At 38.0% G+C, this 17,636-nt stretch overlaps 1 protein-coding gene across 1 annotated transcript in view; it reads left to right on the top strand.

The window, feature by feature from the left end:
• Fzd3 (frizzled class receptor 3) overlaps nucleotides 1-17,636 on the top strand; it is a 71,795-nt gene that overhangs the window by 11,538 nt on the left and 42,621 nt on the right. The window contains exons 3-4 of the mRNA XM_021181966.3: nucleotides 10,993-11,189; nucleotides 15,084-16,101. Of these exons, the coding sequence (XP_021037625.1) occupies nucleotides 10,993-11,189; nucleotides 15,084-16,101 (1,215 nt within the window). The remainder of the gene's footprint in view (nucleotides 1-10,992; nucleotides 11,190-15,083; nucleotides 16,102-17,636) is intronic.

Raw genomic sequence — 17,636 nt, 5'->3', positions numbered from 1 at the left:
CAGGTTCTACTTAGACTCTGTCATGCTTAGGTATAAGACTTTGGACAAACTGCCATCATTCCTACATCTTGTTTTCATAACTTAGGCAACAAAAGTGAAAAAACTTAGACATGCTTGTGAGGATTAAATGGGAGATTTGTGAGTAGCTGTAAAATGCATGGTGTACAAATTTGAATTCTGGTCCTGATCCTGTCTCTAACTTGTCAGAGTTGCCAGTAAAGGATGGACTTGCATCATTACTCTAGGGTTCATGGGACATTCAGAATAATGGCATGATATGCTTTCTCTGCCTTCTCAAATATGCCCAAGTCACCCATATAGTTTATTTTCATCAGGTCTGCCTCTTTGAATTTGATAGCCTAGGAAGAGTCCATAAGTGGGAAGTAGTTTCTAAGAGAAGGCTTCAAAGATTTGACGAAACCCTGAAGAAGTTGCTTATTTCATGGCTGTCATAGCAGGGCGGGGTTGCCACTGATAGTGAGTTTCAGGCACTGTTTCCCTAGTGCTGGGGATCAAACCAGCACTGTGTTGTTGTTGTTGTTTTGGGTTTGGGGGTGATTTTTTGAGACAGAGTTTCTCTCTGAGGCTGAACCAGGGTCTTAAACTGTTAGAAAAATGTTTTATCAAACCATTTAATGTTTTGAGGAGCTGCTGAACTGCTTTCTGCAGCGGCAGCAGTTTCAGGTGCCTGGTAACACAAGGATTCCTAATTTCTCTTCTTGCTCGTGAGCATGTGCTTGCTCCTCCTCCTCCTCCTCCTCCTCCTCTTCCTCTTCTTCTTCTTCAAACAATTTTTTATTAGATACTTTCTTCATTTTCACTTCAAATGCTATCGTGAAACTCCCCTATACCCTCCCTCTGCCCTGCTCCCCAACCCACCCACTCCTGCTTCCTGGCCCTGGCATTCTCCTGTACTGCGGCATATAATCTTTGCAAGACCAAGGGCTTCCCCTCCCAATGATGACTGACTAGGCTATCTTCTGCTACATAAGCAGCTAGAGACATGAGCTCTGGGGGTACTGGTTAGTTCATATTGTTGTTCCTCCTATAGGGTTGCAGACCCCTTCAGCTCCTTGGGTACTTTCTCTGGCTCCTCCATTGGGGGCCCTGTGTTCCATCCAATAGATGACTGTGAGCATCCACTTCTGTATTTGCCAGGCACTGGCATATAGCCTCACACAAGACAGCTGTATCAGGGTCCTTTCAGCAAAATCTTGCTGGCATATGTAATAGTGTCTGGGTTTGGTGACTGCTTATGGGATGGATCCCCAGGTGGGGCTTTCTTCTTACTCTTAAAAAAAAAAAAACTATAATAGCTGCACTACTCCAATGGCTATGATGTCTTTGATTTTTACAGCTACTTTGGGTTGGATAATTACCATTTCTTCACTCAATACTTACTGATGATACTGGGGATTTTTTCTATCCTTTGCTCTTAAAAGTGCCACACGTGTGTTTTCATACTTTGGCTGATACAGTTTTGAAATGAAATTCAGATATTCAAAGAAAATGTTTTCATTGATAGTTTTTTTAAAATTTATATATTATGTATACACTGCCTGCATGTGTGCTTGCAAGCCAGAAGAGGGCACCAGATCTCGTTATAGAGGGCTATGAGCCACCATGTAATTGCTGGGAATTGAACTCAGGACCTTTGGAAGAGCAGTCAGTGCTCTTAACCTCTGAGGCATCTCTCCAGCCCCAAACCAAGTCAGTTGGTGGTGACACACACTTTTCTTTTCTTTATTTATTTTTTGGTTTTTCAAGACAGGGTTTCTCTGTGTAGCCCTGACTGTCCTGGAACTCACTGTGTAGACCAGGCTGGCCTTGAACTCAGAGGCTGCCTCTGCCTCCCAAGTGCTGGGATTAAAGGCATGCACCACCACTGCCCAGCTCATTGATAGTTTTAAACTCTTGATAGAAGTTGTACAGTAAGTTTTTTGTTTTTTGTTTTTTGTTTTTTTTTGTCCAAGGTAGCAATGCATGAGAGACTGTTTCTCCTTATTAGTAGACTCTGTTCTCTGTCTCTGTATTAGAAAGTCACTGACAGAAACCTACAGGAATAAATAAACATAAAGGTTTATTTTGGCTCGAAGTTTACAAACTTCCATTGCATTGTGGGGGATGGTGTATCGGAGTGGCTCAGTTTATAGTAGACGTTTGTGGTCCTACTGCTCACATTGCAGGGGACCCACAAGCAGAGAGAATACTTGAGCCAGCAGGTGAGCTTAACCCTCAAATGGACACTCGAGTAGACCTGCTTCTATCAGGTAAGCCCCACCTCCTAAACCTTCTGTTCAAAACGGGAGCCTCTGGGGCTATGCAGATTCAGGCCACAGTATTCAGTAGTAGTACTAACCCACTCCTGTAGCTGGTAAATAGCATCTCCTGGTCTTTAGCACTTCCTTTACAGAGACAGGAATTGCATCATATGCAGAAGTAGTTAAGTAAAGATTAATTACACTGTAATGAAGAGGGAAGAGGAAGTTTGGAGGTCCAGTAATTCAAGCCCAAGTTTCCTTACTTATAATCAGTGTAGCTGGGAAAGTGTCTTACACAACCATTGTTAGATTACATTGGTTACAAAGATCAAACAAAATATGAAAATTACTTTTTTAAGTAGCAGTGCCAATCCTTGCCCAGAGGATCCAATTTGAAGCATCATAGGCATTTCTACATGGCTTTTACTTTAACAGTTCGTCTCAGTGGTCTTCAGAAGCCATTCAGCACATTCGCAGTTCCTTGACCATACATATCAAGTCATGGTAAACACCACATTTGCTGGAAGGCTCTGCCAATATCTGGTTGATATCTTACTTTTTTTTTTTTTCAAGGCCTGGCTTGGGTCTGATTTTGATTTCCTTGTGGAACCTAGGAAGACCAAAGTTTGTGCCCTTACCTCCATACTTAGCAGTGTGCTTTGTTTATTCCTGGTGTGTGTGTGTGTGTGTGTATGGTTTTGTTGTTGTTGTTGTTGCTGCTGTTGTTGTTGTTGTTGTTACAATATTTATTTTTTGTTCCACTCCTGGAATTTGTCCTTACCTTTGTATACCTAGGACTTAACCCAGAGCCTCACATACCGTATTTACAAATAAGTAAATGTTTGAATTAAGCTGTAAGTTCCTTAGGATTGATAGTTATGTCTCATTGCTATACCTAAATCTTGCTCTCCTGGGGTTGAAAAGGGTTTGGTGGGATAGTGATTTTGATCATAGTTCCAAAGCTACCACCTGCCAATGAACACTAGTGTGATACTGCTCTGTCTCTTTGTCTGTCTGTCTTGTCTTTTTTTGGTTGTTGTTGAAAGTGATTGGAAGCTTTCAATGTAATTGTTTGCATTTTATAAATAATGTAACTAATAAAAGATTGAAGCAACATAACTTTCCTTTCCCTAAGATCTTGTTTTGCTTCTGCTAAAGTGTACCTCTGCTTGTCCAAATCCTGTTGTTCTTGACCTGTTCTTAAGATGAAGAAAAAAGTACACAGAGTGTGTGGCTTAGCCAAAACATCTGTGATCCTGTGCTGGTTAGTTCTGTCAACGTGATGCAAGCTATAGTCATCTGAGAGCAGAGAGCCTCGACTGAGAAAATGCCGGCCCGCAGGTGTGCCTGTAGAACATTTTCTTAATTAGTGATTGATGGGGGAAGGCCCAGCCCATTGTGGATGGTGCCACCCCTGGCTGTGGTGCTAGGGTCTATAAAAATGCAGGCTGACCAAGCCATAGCAAATAAGCCAATAAGCAGTACTCCTCCATGGCCTCTATCTCAGGTCCTGCGTCCAGGTTCCTGCCCTGTTTGGGCTCCTGTCCTGACTTCCTCCAATGAACAGTGATGTGGATGGAGGCTTAAGCCAAATAACCCTTTCCTTCCCAAGTTGCTTTGGCCATGGTGTTTGATCACAGCAATAGTAACCCTAACTAGGGCAGGCTAATATAAGAACCTTCTAAATTAAAAAGCAGAAAACTCGTACATACAGATAGTGGAGAATTATTTGCAGTTATTTCTGGTTTTGGGAACAAAAATAACAGCTTTTGAAATTTTGAATGTACCCCAATGAAACAATACCGATCCATATTTGTGGATAGGCTTTTTAAGGAAGAAAAATTCTTTTCTTTAAGCTCATATTTTTAACTGCTAGAATACACCATATTTACTTTTTTTTTTTTTTTTAGGTTAATTTTTTTTTTTTTTTGAGAAAGAGTTTCTCTGGCTGACCTAGAGCAAGATCTATAGAGCAGGCTGGCCTCAAACTCAGAGATCTACTTGCTTCTACCTCCAGAGTGCTAGGATTATAGGTTAATGTTTATGGGAAGATTTTTTTCTAAGCAAACAGTGTAGTGAAATGACCCATTTTATTATCTGTATTTAATTTTGCAGTGCTGGATAGCAAACCTAAGGCTTTGTGTATGGACCTACATCCCCTTCCCTAATAGATACGGCTTTAGAAGCCAGTTTTGTGACTAGGGTAAACCAAACAGAATTAAGAAACTTCTAAATTAAAACACACACACACACACACACACACACACACACACACACACACATACACACAGAGTATTGTTCACAGTTGTTTCTGATTTTAGGAATAAAAATAACAGCTTTTAGAAATTCTGAATTGGTTTTCTTATGATAAATTACATTAAAGGAATCTTTTGAAATTCTTGCTTTAAATCAGATTATTAAGTAGAGTAGGATTTGCCCTATAAAGTATTATTTTTTAAGTATGTCATAATCCAGAACTATCTACAATAGTGAAATGTTAAAGAAGTTTACTAACCAAAGAAGAGTCTTATGTACTGTTTTAAGAACTCTACTTTGACGTATGAAAGTGAAGAGATTCCTGTGATAATGTCAAATTTCCAAATAGATTATTCAATTTCCCAAGCTATTATCAATGAGTAGACTACCATGATACATTTTTGAAAATTAAGGCTTGAAAAAGAAAAACAGTTACTGAATTAAAGGTGGTTTTGTTTTTGTTTTTGTTTTTAACTCGAGCTTTTTGGCTTAGTTTTATTTTGTAGACAGAAAACAATTCTTAAAAGTTTGCACGTGGCATCATCAGAAGCTTTATTGTTCCAGAAAGGGAGACTGGACTTGGGGTTTTGTTTTGCTTTGCTTTGATATTTTGAGTCTCATAATTTTACTTATATAAATATTTTCATAAGTTGTTTGGAATAACTTCTTATTCCAACTGGATCTAAAGTAGCTATGAATAGGAGTTTTGGATTTTCAAGGCTGTTCTACATTGGTTCACATTTAGTGAGTTTAGTCATGCTGTTCCCAGACCTAGTGTGGCACAGTTTCTATAGTTACCAGGCCCTTTGTACAGTGACAAAGGTTGGAATTCTGATTCTCCTGAGTCAGATCTTGGCCTTTGACACTGTCCCCTTTTCACACCCTTGCTAATCTTGGACTGTGGCTATGCTTGAAGGTTTGTCAGTTAGCAGGTTGCTATGGTAACGAATGAAATTTGAGAGTTGAAAGAATGGGAGCACAAAGGCTTGGTTGATTTGAATTTAAACAAAGAATGCAAGGTTCCATGCAGTGCACCTTTGTTGTAGAAATCAGAAATCTAGTTTTTAGAAAGTTACTTTCCAGTTTGTAAACTTCCTATACTCAGGTCTTGATTTAGGGAATAAAAACATCACTGCTTAGAGGAACACTCAGGAAGAATCATTTAGAATTCAATCAGCCATGTTCCTTTCTCTTTCATAGACTGTGAGTACTGTTCCTTATGTTATAGATATAGATAGATAGATAGAGAGAGAGATGTCCTCAACCTAAGTGTCAAGACCACGTCATTTAATTTTATTTTGCTGTGATAAGAAATTGTTAAGACCAAGAGGATTTACTTAGTTTTTCATAATAGCTTTATTGGGTTATACCATATATAGTAAACTACACTTATGTAAAGTGTTCCCTTTGATGAGTTTTTAACAGCTCCAGTATTACCATTATCAAAGTATAGAACTTTTCTGTCACATCAGAAGCCTTCTCATATCCTTCGTCGTCCACGGTCTCTGCTCATGCTTTCAGCTTTCACCGATGTGTTCTCTGTCCTTATGGATTGGTGCACGTGCTAGTGTTGTGTAGGCATGGACTCATATGAGATCTGCTTTTTTAGATGTTATTTTTAGTTATAGGTATGTGTGTTTCTGAGTGTGGGTTTATGCAGATGAGTACAGTGCCCATGGAGGCAAGAAACGGTTATCAGCTCTCCAGGTGGTTGGCAGCTGCCTGATGTAGGTGAGGGAAAATGAACTCTGTCCTCTGCCAAAGCAGTTTGTGCTCTTACCTGCCGAGCCATTGGTCCAAGCCCACAGTATCTACCTTTTTATATCTGGTTTCGGTCTCCTATCATCATGATTTTGGGGTTACCTACTTTGTTTGACATTTTGAGAAAAACTCCACTTGAGTTTCCCCATTTGACAGTTGAGAACAGGGAACAAAGTCACCCTGCTATAGCCCTACTATACATGAAATTATTTCCTATTTATTTATAAGTATTATTTATTAGTTATGTTCTACTTGTATTAAGACCGTTTTATAAAAGGGCAAACTAAAGCAGAAGTTAAGTGAAACAAATTGGGTAAGTTCAAGGGATCTGTGTAAAAATGTCAAAGTTCGCCTGATGCTTATTAGATTTGTGTTTATAGTTGTATGACCTTGGACAAGTTAGCATTTTGTGTCTGTTGTATGAAATTATTCAGTTTGAGGCACTTTAAGCCCTACTGTGCTAATAACTGTCAGCCAAAATGTAGCTTGGGGTATTTATAGTTCAGTGCAAACACACAAAATGGTCATTAAAATAAGTTTTATAACTTAAGATGGATAGTGCTCACAGATGAAGATTTTGATAACATATTAACAAAGATACCTCATCATCTGGCAGTTTACAGTTTGCATGTTACCACACATATATGTGCATGTTTGTCACATATATACATACATCATCATATGAATGTAATTCTTTTTTTTTTTTTTTTTTTTTTGTGACAGTCATACTGTAGTTCTGGCTGACTTGTACCTTGTTATAGATCAGTCTGGCCTTGAACTCATGGAGATCTGCATGCCTCTGCCTCCCAGGTGCTGTTAACTTTGCCTTTAATTTTTAAATAATTGTAGTCTTTTAGGAAGTTAGGAATTTGCAAGAATGGGACACAGAGATTACATATGTTTCTTCTCTATTTTCTGTTCTTATCTTACTATTTTATAAAATTTTGATATCTAGTTAACATTGAAAGATGTATGCATTTTTCCAGGTCTTTGCTATTACAAATAAAACTTGGCATAAACATTTGTGACAATTTTTTCTGTAGACATAATTTTTCATTTCTTTGGGATAAATGATCAAGAATGTGATTGCAGTGTTGGATGGTAAATATGTTTGGGTTTTAAGAAACCATAGTGGTTGCACCATTTTACATCCCTACCTATAGGATTTAGTATATCTGTTCTTCTCACATTATTGCCACCATTTGGTATTACCATTGTTTTTGTCTTGAGCAGTGCAGGTATATATGTAGTATTAGTTCATGTGCATTTTATTTGTCGAAATAACTGTTTCAGCTTTATGGGTAATTTCAGTTAGATTTTCTTCTTTGTTAAAGGCATTTCAGTTAGCTATAAAGTAGCAGGTTTGATTGTTTTTGCTGAACTCCTCTTTCCTTCCCCATAACCTTCTACCCCCCCCCCCATTTTCACTTTCATGGCTCCTGCATTCCGTTACCTACCCCAACCTCTTACAGCTACTTTTCCTCCTCTGTGTCCCTTACATTTTATTTTGGAGTCTTGGGTTAAACTTTTACTTATTATCATTTTTTTTATTATTATTAATGTGTGTGTGTGTGGAAGGGAGTGCCACAATTTGTGAAGATGAAAGACCAATGTATGGGAGTGAGTTCTTGATGAGGGGTGGATTCTGGGGATTCTAACTCAGGTTACCAGGTTTGTTCAGGTTACCAGTGCCTTTATGAGCTCAGCCATCTTGTTAATCCCTGAGTTATTTATATATTCTAGATACAAATCCCTTATAACTGTAATCCCAGCACCTGGTAAACTGAGATAGGATTATGTTCTGGCCAGCTTGGGCTGTATGGCAAGATACTGTCTCAAAAATAACCCAACTAAAACAAACCAAAATCTTTTGTAGTGTATAAGATTGCAAAAATGTATCCTAGTTGAAAGTTTGTCTTTTCATCTTTTAGGCAGAGCCTTTAGAACAGGAATTTTCTATTGTCTTTTTAGTTGTGTTACCAGCATTTAAAGGCTGAGGCATCTCTCCAACTCAGGAATTTACTATTTTATTGAAGTCCAATTTCCCCTCTCCCCCAACACATTATGGATGTTTTGAGTTTCATTTCTAAGACCTCTTCACCTTGTCCTAGTTCTGAAAGATAATATTAGCATTTTCTTTCTCTGTCTCCCTCTCCCTCCCTTCTTCTCTCCCTCTAGTCTTAACTTGTTATATAGTTATATTTTTAGTTAATACTGGCTCAATATTTAGACCTTATCATATTTATTTCACCAGTTTTTTGTTTTATGTTCTTTTGGATTTTTTGAGACAGGGTTTCTCTATGCAGTGCTGGCTGTCCTGGAACTAACTCTGTAGACCAGGCTGGCCTCAAAATGAGAGATCCACCTGCCTCTGCCTCCCAAGTGCTAGGATTAAAGGTGTGCACCATCACTGCCCAGCTCCGGTTTTGTTTTAATGTGTCTGTGTGTGCAGGTACATATGTCCCATAGCACAGGCATGGCAGTCAGAGGATAACTTTCAAAGAATGAGTTCTTGCCTGTTGTCATGTTGAGCCAGGGTCTCTTGCTGATCTGCTTCTGTGCTGTGTAATCCAGGCTAGCTGGCTCCCGAGCTTGCAGTGGTTCTCTGCCTCTCTCTCCATGTCTCCGTGGGGATGCTGGGATTCCTGGTGGTGTGCCACAGTAGCTAGCTTTTTATGTGCTTCTGGGTAGCCAGCTCAGGGTGTCAGGCTTGCATGGCTGGCACCTTTTACTTTCTGGCCTTTGCCAGTCTTTATATGCACATGCACTCACTTGTCGGTTTGGAAGAGAGTGTGTACAGGCTGTCATTGTCTTTCTAGCATGTTTTCCATTGTTTTATGTTTTACCCTGAAATTGATACATTTTTGAGGTAATTTTTTATATAGGACATGACTAATTTTTGGCTTATGGATATTCATTAATTGAAGCACCATTTTGTTTAAAACATATTTTGTCATAAGTTTTAGAAAAAGCTTGGTTTTGTCTACTAAAAGTCATGCTAAGTTTTTGAGTATGTGACTATTGGTAGGCTTAGGATCAAACCTCATACATAAAAGAAATTTCATTAAATTTTAGAGATGATTTGTGGAAGAATTGGCATCTTTACATAAACTCTTGTAGTCCATGAACAATTATGTTAAGAGTTTGTGTCTCCCTGAAATACATCAAACGCTGGAGTCCTAAACCTAGTGCCTCACAGTGTGATTTGACTTCAAAATAGGGCCACCCAGATGTAATTAGTATATGAGGGCTCTTGATGTAATGTGATCTGACTAGTCTGTCGCAGATAAAAGGGACATTTGTGTATAGAGAAAGGCACACCTACAGGGAAAATGATGGGTAGCCATGGGGAGAGTGCTGAGTGAAGTGATCGCCACCACCGTGAAAAAAACTTGCAGAAGAGTTCTGGGACAGGTTGTTCTCAGTGGCTTCAGAGAGCACTGTCTCAGACAGACAGTGAAGTTCTGTTGCTTAAGCCACTCCATTTATATCTCCATATATCTGAATAATCTTAGTTCTTTTGTCATTTTACAATTTTTAGTTAAAAGATTCAGCCAGTGCCTTCATGCAGACATGGCTGCCTTCTCAGGCCCTGCTCATGGTTCTTAGGTTCTTTTTCATGAGTGCTTCTCCAGCAGCTTAAGTAATACCTTAAAACTTGGCTTTTAAGTTGTTCTTCATGGAAGCTACTCTGTCATACTGAGAAGTGATTGCTGATTGTTATATGTTAATTATGCATACTTTACAGGTAGTTTCTTTGGCCTTGATTTAACTGACTCTTGGTTTCCTGATACATTGAAACAAATGAATTCTTGTTCAGTAGATAAGCCCAGTGTTAGAGTATAACCAGTTCACAATCAGCTGTAGCTCAATTTCTTTTAAAAACAACTGGAAAAATTCTCAATAGTCAGAAATACAGATGTACTTTTGGGGAGACGTTTGATCTATTCCTCTGATTACAGTAGGTCTCCTAGCCTAGTTTTATATTTGGGACCACAAGTTTTCTTTTCATCAACATAGTATCAAATTGTAACATTAGCTATATTTACGACATTTGATTTCAGTTTAAAGGATTATTTAGAAGTTTCAGTTATTTATGTTTTAAAAACTGCAAACCAGTCAGCAAAAGGTAAGATTTGTTTTCTGTACCAGAACATCCTTTACTGTGTGCAATTTCTGGATGCAACTTTTGAGAGGCCTTTCCCACCCCAACCCTTTACACTGTAACTACCTGTCTTCTCCCTTCCCGCCCTCCCAGAACCACTTTCTGCTACTACTTCACTCTTTTTTTGATGGCTGTTAATTGAAGAAAATATAGAAATTGAAAAACATAAAAGAAAGTTAAAACCCTTATAGTCACACCACTAAATAATAAAACTTCAATCATTCTTGAGCTTTAGCACATATCTTGTATAATTTCTTTTCTTTTTCCTATATTAAATAAGCTGTATTATTAGTAACTTCTAGCCTGCTTCTTCATTAATATCGTCTGTAATGCTTAAATATATACCAGGATTTATCAATTCTGTGATAGTCCTTGGATCTAACCAAAATAAGCCCTTGAGAAATATCTCAGAGAACATTTTATTTTTAAAATAATCTTAGAAATATTAATATTCTTGAGAAGTTTTAAAAATGAATAAAAAAGAAACAAGTTATTAACAAATTTGTCTAAAGCTTTGTATCTAATTACTCAATTTTAATTGCTTCCTAGCCCTTCCACCCTATGGTGAACCTGGATTGTTCTCGGGATTTTCGGCCATTTCTTTGTGCACTCTATGCCCCTATTTGTATGGAATATGGACGTGTCACACTTCCCTGCCGTAGGCTGTGTCAGCGTGCCTATAGCGAGTGTTCAAAACTCATGGAGATGTTTGGTGTCCCGTGGCCTGAAGATATGGAGTGCAGTAGGTATGGGTCATATTTTTATGCTAATGTGTGTCTTCTCTTTAACTTATTTTAAAGAGCAGGGTATTTTTTTAATGTATGAGTGTGTATACAAATACTGGTTTGCAATATGCAATATTTGTATTGCAAAACAGTGCTCAAAACATTTTAGCACTGTTTCATGATCTCAATTTTTTTGTAGAAATTTGGAAGAATTAAAATGAAAGAAAAAAGATACATCTGTGAAGAAATTTATAAGGGTTAAGAATTACATAAACAAAACCTTTGGTTTATATGGTTTTTTTCTACTTTTAAAATACTTTTCTGAGCCGGGCGTGGTGGCGCACGCCTTTAATCCCAGCATTCGGGAGGCAGAGGCAGGCGGATTTCTGAGTTCGAGGCCAGCCTGGTCTACAAAGTGAGTTCCAGGACAGCCAGGGCTATACAGAGAAACCCTGTTTTGAAAAAAACAAAAAACAAAGCAAACAAAAAAAAACTTTTCTGGTTTTAGAAGTAATGCCATTCATGGAAAATTATCAAATAGAAAGAAGAAAATAATTACTCATAACTAGAAGCTTAAATGCATTTGAAACAGATGTTTTGATATCTAAGGCTGCTATTTTGGCTTTGTGGTTTTGTTTTGTTTTTTCATTTTTTTCTATCTCATTAACACCCAGTTGAGAAAATGTTGAGTGCTTTTCAAATCTCATCTGTATAACTGTGAGCTGTTATAGGATTTGTTCAGCAGACGCTCCTGTAGTGTGTAAGAGTGAGCATTGTTAATAGTAATAACATATGACTGTTAGTAATAATATAGTGATTATACAACATACCTTTTTATTGTCTGAAATAGTTGTAGTGTTTGCCTTCAGATCTTCTTTTAAGAAATAAAACAGTGGGGCTGGAGAGATGGCTCAGTCGTTAAGAGCACTGACTGCTCTTCTAGAGGTCCTGAGTTCAATTCCTAGCAACCACATGGTGGCTCACAACCATCTGTAATGGGATCTGATGTCCTCTTCTGGTGTGTCTGAAGACAGCGACAGTGTACTCATATACATAAAAATAGATAAATCATACAAAAAACAGAGAAAGAAAATAATGTAGATATAAGCTGAGCTTGGTGGCATATGTTTGTGATCCCAGCATTTGGGAAGATGAGGCAGGAGGATTGTGAGTTTTAAACCAGCATAGGATACATAGTATCCCTGCCTGGGGTGGGGTGGGGTAGGATGGGGTTGGGGGACTCTGTAGTACAGTTACATGTTGTGTTGGTCCTTGTCTTGCTCACATTCCCTTATTTTCTCCCCAAGGTAAGAAGAACATCATGGTAAATTAATTATTAATTACTTCCATACTTGATTTTATACATAAAATATAAACATGCATATATGCCATGAGTAAAACATTTTCTCCCTTTTTAAAAAAATTAATTTACTTGTGTTATATATATGAGTATACTATCACTCTCTTCAGACACACCAGAAGAGGGCATCAGATCCCATTACAGATGGTTGTGAGCCACCATGTGGTTGCTGGGAATTGAACTCAGGACCTCTGGAAGAGCAGTCAGTGCTCTTAACTGATAAGCCATCTCTCCAGCCCCATGTTTTTCCCTTTTCTCTCTCTTTCTCTGTGTGCGTGTGTGTGTTTATATGTAGGTTTGGCTCATTTTTGTAATTACTTATTAAAAGTTAGTATTTGATAGTTAACTGTGTTAATATCCTAAAGTTATCTCCTATTGATAATTACTTAGGCTGCTTCACAATTTTCATTAAAAACTGTTCATTTCTTCTTTAAAGTAATTTTGACTGTGATCTGATAGTAGCTAGAGGAGGCATATACCGTATCCTCACACAGTAAAAGGGCTAGAAAGCAAGAAGGCAAACTCCTCAGATCCAGGAGGACTTTGCCCTCGTAACTAGTACCACTAGAGTGAGAATTACATTTCAGCACATGAGATTTGAGGGCATTCAGGCCATTCGACTCATTCCTCGGCTTCACGGACATCCTCCGTTTCTTCCCCACACTCTGCTTTTTCCATTACTTAGTGTAAGCTTTGTCACCTATCACTTGAAATAATATTTTTGTTGATAATCTCAGTTCATTCTATCCTCTGTACTTGTTTAGATCTCCAAGTGAAGTGCTCTGACCCATTTCTTGTACATTAATACACTGTGTATTTATTTGCCAAGCCATAGCTATTCTTTTCGTTATTTGTAACTATTTGTCCTGGTTTTAAAAAAAAAATTCTCTTGGTCCCTTCAGCACCTTGGCTGATAGAATTTTAGCTCGATATGGGCAGGGACTGTTCATTGTTTGTCTTTATCATCTACAAGAGTCTAGCTCACTGAAAACGCTCCATAGTTTTTTTAATTTATGCTTGTTAGATAAATATATTCATGTAACTCAGCCTAAGTAATCTAAGAGAGAGCAATATGGAAGACAGATTCAACCTGAGCAAAAGTATATGCAGAGAGCCCATTTGGCACATAGTTATTAATACATTTAAAAACCAAGAACAGAGCCAGGGGAGGTAGTAAGAGTGAGGCAGATCTGAAAGCAGCAGAGTTCATAGCTGATTGGATATAGGGATTGAGTGATGAAAGCAAACAGAGAACTTGCAGAGAACTAAGAAAACAAAAGAAATACATTTCAGGCATGTTAAAATTGAGATATTTAAGACAAATTTAAGAATTAAGTTCCTGGCATTTATTTAAACTTGTATCTTATTTAGAATCTAAATTAAACCTTAGAGTATCCTCTCAGAGCTGCTGTGTTCACTGTATCAGACCAGTGGGTCTTGTTTCCTTCTTGCGTGCTCTTCCTGTGTGTCCCTTGTGTTAGGTTCCTTACAGGGTTCAGATTTTGCTTTCTTGTATACTTTCCCTGGAATCTCACAAACAAGGATCAGCAAAATAAGAAAATTAAAATAGTTACTATCTGATTATAATTAAATAAAGCTAGAAATGAACACCTAGAGAAATTACAAAATACATAGGCTCATGTAGATTAAACAATACACTATAGAATGTTGAGTGGGTTGTTGAAGAAATCAAGAAGGAAATCTTTTTAATGCCTGGAGCCAAATGGAAATGAAAATACAGCACACCAAAATCTATGGGATATAATGAAAGCAATCCTAAGGAGGACATTGTAGCTTTCTGAAATAAGATTTGTGGTGATAGGTACATAGAGTTTTCTTTTTAAAAAATCCTTAATTTTATGCATATCCATGTTTGGCAATAACTGAATTTAAGGGTACAATGTATTGATGAGAAGTTGTCAGGATGGTAGGAAAAAGTGAGGAGACATTAAAGACCTTAGTGCCCTTTAGTTACCCAGGAAGATAAACAGGGACTGGGCTGGGGGGTCAGTTACGTGGTTGAGTGCTTGCACAGCATTCATAGAAGCTCTAGATCCTAAACCTAGCTTTGCCTCCCCATAGAAAGTAGAGAGTGTGCATGAAATTTAAAAGTCATCTGTGAGGTTGTTTATTTCTGATCTAACTCACAGCACCGTGGACATTTAAGGAAGCATTAAAGGGAGATTTTTAAATATTATATTTAAACTTTTAGTTATTCTTTTGGTACAATATACTTGCACATACACATGCACACATATTTCACGTTTGGAAACTACAAAGATTGTACTAAGTACACATCCCGTGTATGTGCTGTTTACCATTAATAACTGGGTTGACTGTTTTAATGGAGTACCGATTTTGAAAGTAAAACAAATTTAATTTTAAGACTAATGCAATTTAAAATGTTTGAAGTTCCCCAGATATTGCCATTTTCTTTATTTCTATTTATCCTAAGTGAATAGATGAGGTCGTAGGTGCTAAATTTAGAAATTGAAATCGTAAGTAACAGCAGATTTCCCTGGAAGTAACTATGGTTCTCATCTTTTGATTTTTAGGTTTCCGGATTGTGATGAGCCATATCCCCGACTTGTGGATTTGAATTTAGTTGGAGATCCAACTGAAGGAGCCCCAGTTGCAGTGCAGAGGGACTATGGTTTTTGGTGTCCCCGAGAGTTGAAAATTGATCCTGATCTTGGCTATTCCTTTCTGCACGTGCGAGATTGTTCACCACCATGTCCCAATATGTACTTCAGGAGAGAAGAACTGTCATTTGCTCGCTATTTCATAGGCCTGATTTCAATCATTTGCCTCTCTGCCACGTTGTTTACTTTTTTAACCTTTCTAATTGACGTCACAAGATTCCGTTACCCTGAAAGACCTATCATATTTTATGCAGTCTGCTACATGATGGTGTCATTAATTTTCTTCATTGGGTTTTTGCTGGAGGACCGAGTAGCCTGCAATGCATCTAGCCCTGCACAGTATAAGGCTTCTACAGTGACACAAGGATCTCACAATAAGGCCTGTACCATGCTCTTTATGGTACTATATTTTTTCACTATGGCTGGCAGTGTATGGTGGGTAATTCTTACCATCACATGGTTTTTAGCAGCTGTGCCAAAGTGGGGCAGTGAAGCTATTGAGAAGAAAGCATTGCTGTTTCATGCCAGTGCCTGGGGCATCCCCGGAACTCTAACTATCATCCTTTTAGCGATGAATAAAATTGAAGGTGACAATATTAGTGGCGTGTGTTTTGTCGGCCTCTACGACGTTGATGCGTTAAGATATTTCGTTCTCGCTCCCCTCTGCCTGTATGTGGTAGTTGGGGTCTCTCTCCTTTTAGCCGGCATTATATCCCTAAACAGAGTTCGGATTGAGATCCCATTAGAAAAGGAAAACCAAGATAAGTTAGTGAAGTTCATGATTCGGATTGGTGTTTTCAGCATTCTCTACCTTGTGCCACTCTTGGTTGTAATTGGATGTTACTTTTATGAGCAAGCTTACCGCGGCATCTGGGAGACAACATGGATCCAGGAACGCTGCAGAGAGTATCACATTCCATGTCCGTACCAGGTAAGGGAACCTTGCTACAGTTCTCAGAATGTGAGGGAATAAAAAGAGGGTTACTATAAGGAGGGGATCTTTCCTACCGTTTTCTTTCTAATTCTTCATGAACATTAAGCATGCACGTTGAAATTTTAAAGTGAAGTAATTGATAAATATAGTGAGTATATAACACACATATTTGTATAGGCTTTCATTTTAAAACATGATTTACATTTCCATACTAGGAACTTAAAGTAACTTATTTCCATTACCACAGATGTATTGATTCTTTGGAAGTCAGGCTTTATAGTGGAGAAAACTGTTTTAACTCTGAGATAAGGGTCTTCTGTGGATATTTTCTTGGTGGTCAGATTAGTAATTGCTTGAACAGTTTTACAGAAATAACAATTCAATTACATAAACTCTCTTGGCATTATTTTTCTTGTTTGCATACTGAATATTTTGTGATGTACCTTTTAGTTTGAAGAGTCACATAATCAGAACTTTTGATCTAGAAAGAAGTTTAAGAATCATTTATTTGGTTTGTGTATATAATTTAAATCTTTATACATGTCGATTTTGTTTGAATATTCGAAGTACTGAATGACTTGCCATGCTTCATGTGTGACCGACCAGCTGGTAGTCCTAGGAAAACAGCTTGTATCCTCTAGATGGCACCTGATCTGCTTCCTTTTAAAAGGAGGTTTTTTTTCCTTATTTTTAAAAGTTTTGTTTATTTAATTTTATGTGTATGAATGTTTTGCCAGTATATACATACATATATGCACCATATGTGTGCCTAGTGCCAGTGGAGTTCAGAAAAGAGCTTTAGATCCACTGGAACTGGAGTTATAGGTGGTTGTGAGCCATCATGTAGGTGCTAAAACCAAACCTGGATCCTCTCCAAGAGCAATAAGTGCTTTAATTGCTGAGCGGTCTCTCAGCCCCTCACAAGGAGTTTTCTTAAGAGAGTGTTCTGCCATTACATCTATTCCCTGTCTTTTAAGTGTACCAGCCATTTGTACCTCCTGGCATTTCTCAGACCTCTAAATACTATTAAAGGTACTTACATCTGAGATTAAAGGGCCGTGTTCATGTATCTTTTCTTCCTACTAGACAGTGAACTCTTTGAGAGCAAGAACTTTTTTTTTCTTTTATTGAAACTGGAATTTATTCTCATACAATATACCCTGATTATAGTTTTCTCTCCCTAAGAGATAATAACAATCAAACATGACAAAATAAAATATAAAATGAAGTAAAACTTATCAAGTTGAAGTTGGACACAACAGTCCAGTAGGAGGAAGAGTCCCAAGAGTGGGCACACTTGTTCTCACACTAAGGAATCACACGAAGATACCAGCTAATGGCTATAGTGTCCACGCAGAGAACCTGATTGACGAATGAAGGCCCTGTGCTTGCTGCTTCAGTCTCTGTGTGCTCATATGCACCTTGCTTAATTGATTCAGAGGGCCTTGTTCTTGTTTCCTCTATCACTCTGGCTCTTGCAATCTTCCCGCCTTTTTTGTAGGATTGCCTGGACTTGTGGGAGGTGGAGAGGG

The sequence above is a fragment of the Mus caroli genome, unplaced genomic scaffold (assembly GCF_978045245.1).
Source record: "Mus caroli unplaced genomic scaffold, Mus_caroli_1 scaffold_12, whole genome shotgun sequence".
Taxonomy (NCBI): Eukaryota; Metazoa; Chordata; class Mammalia; order Rodentia; family Muridae; genus Mus; species Mus caroli.
This window is presented reverse-complemented; position numbering and strand designations above follow the sequence as displayed.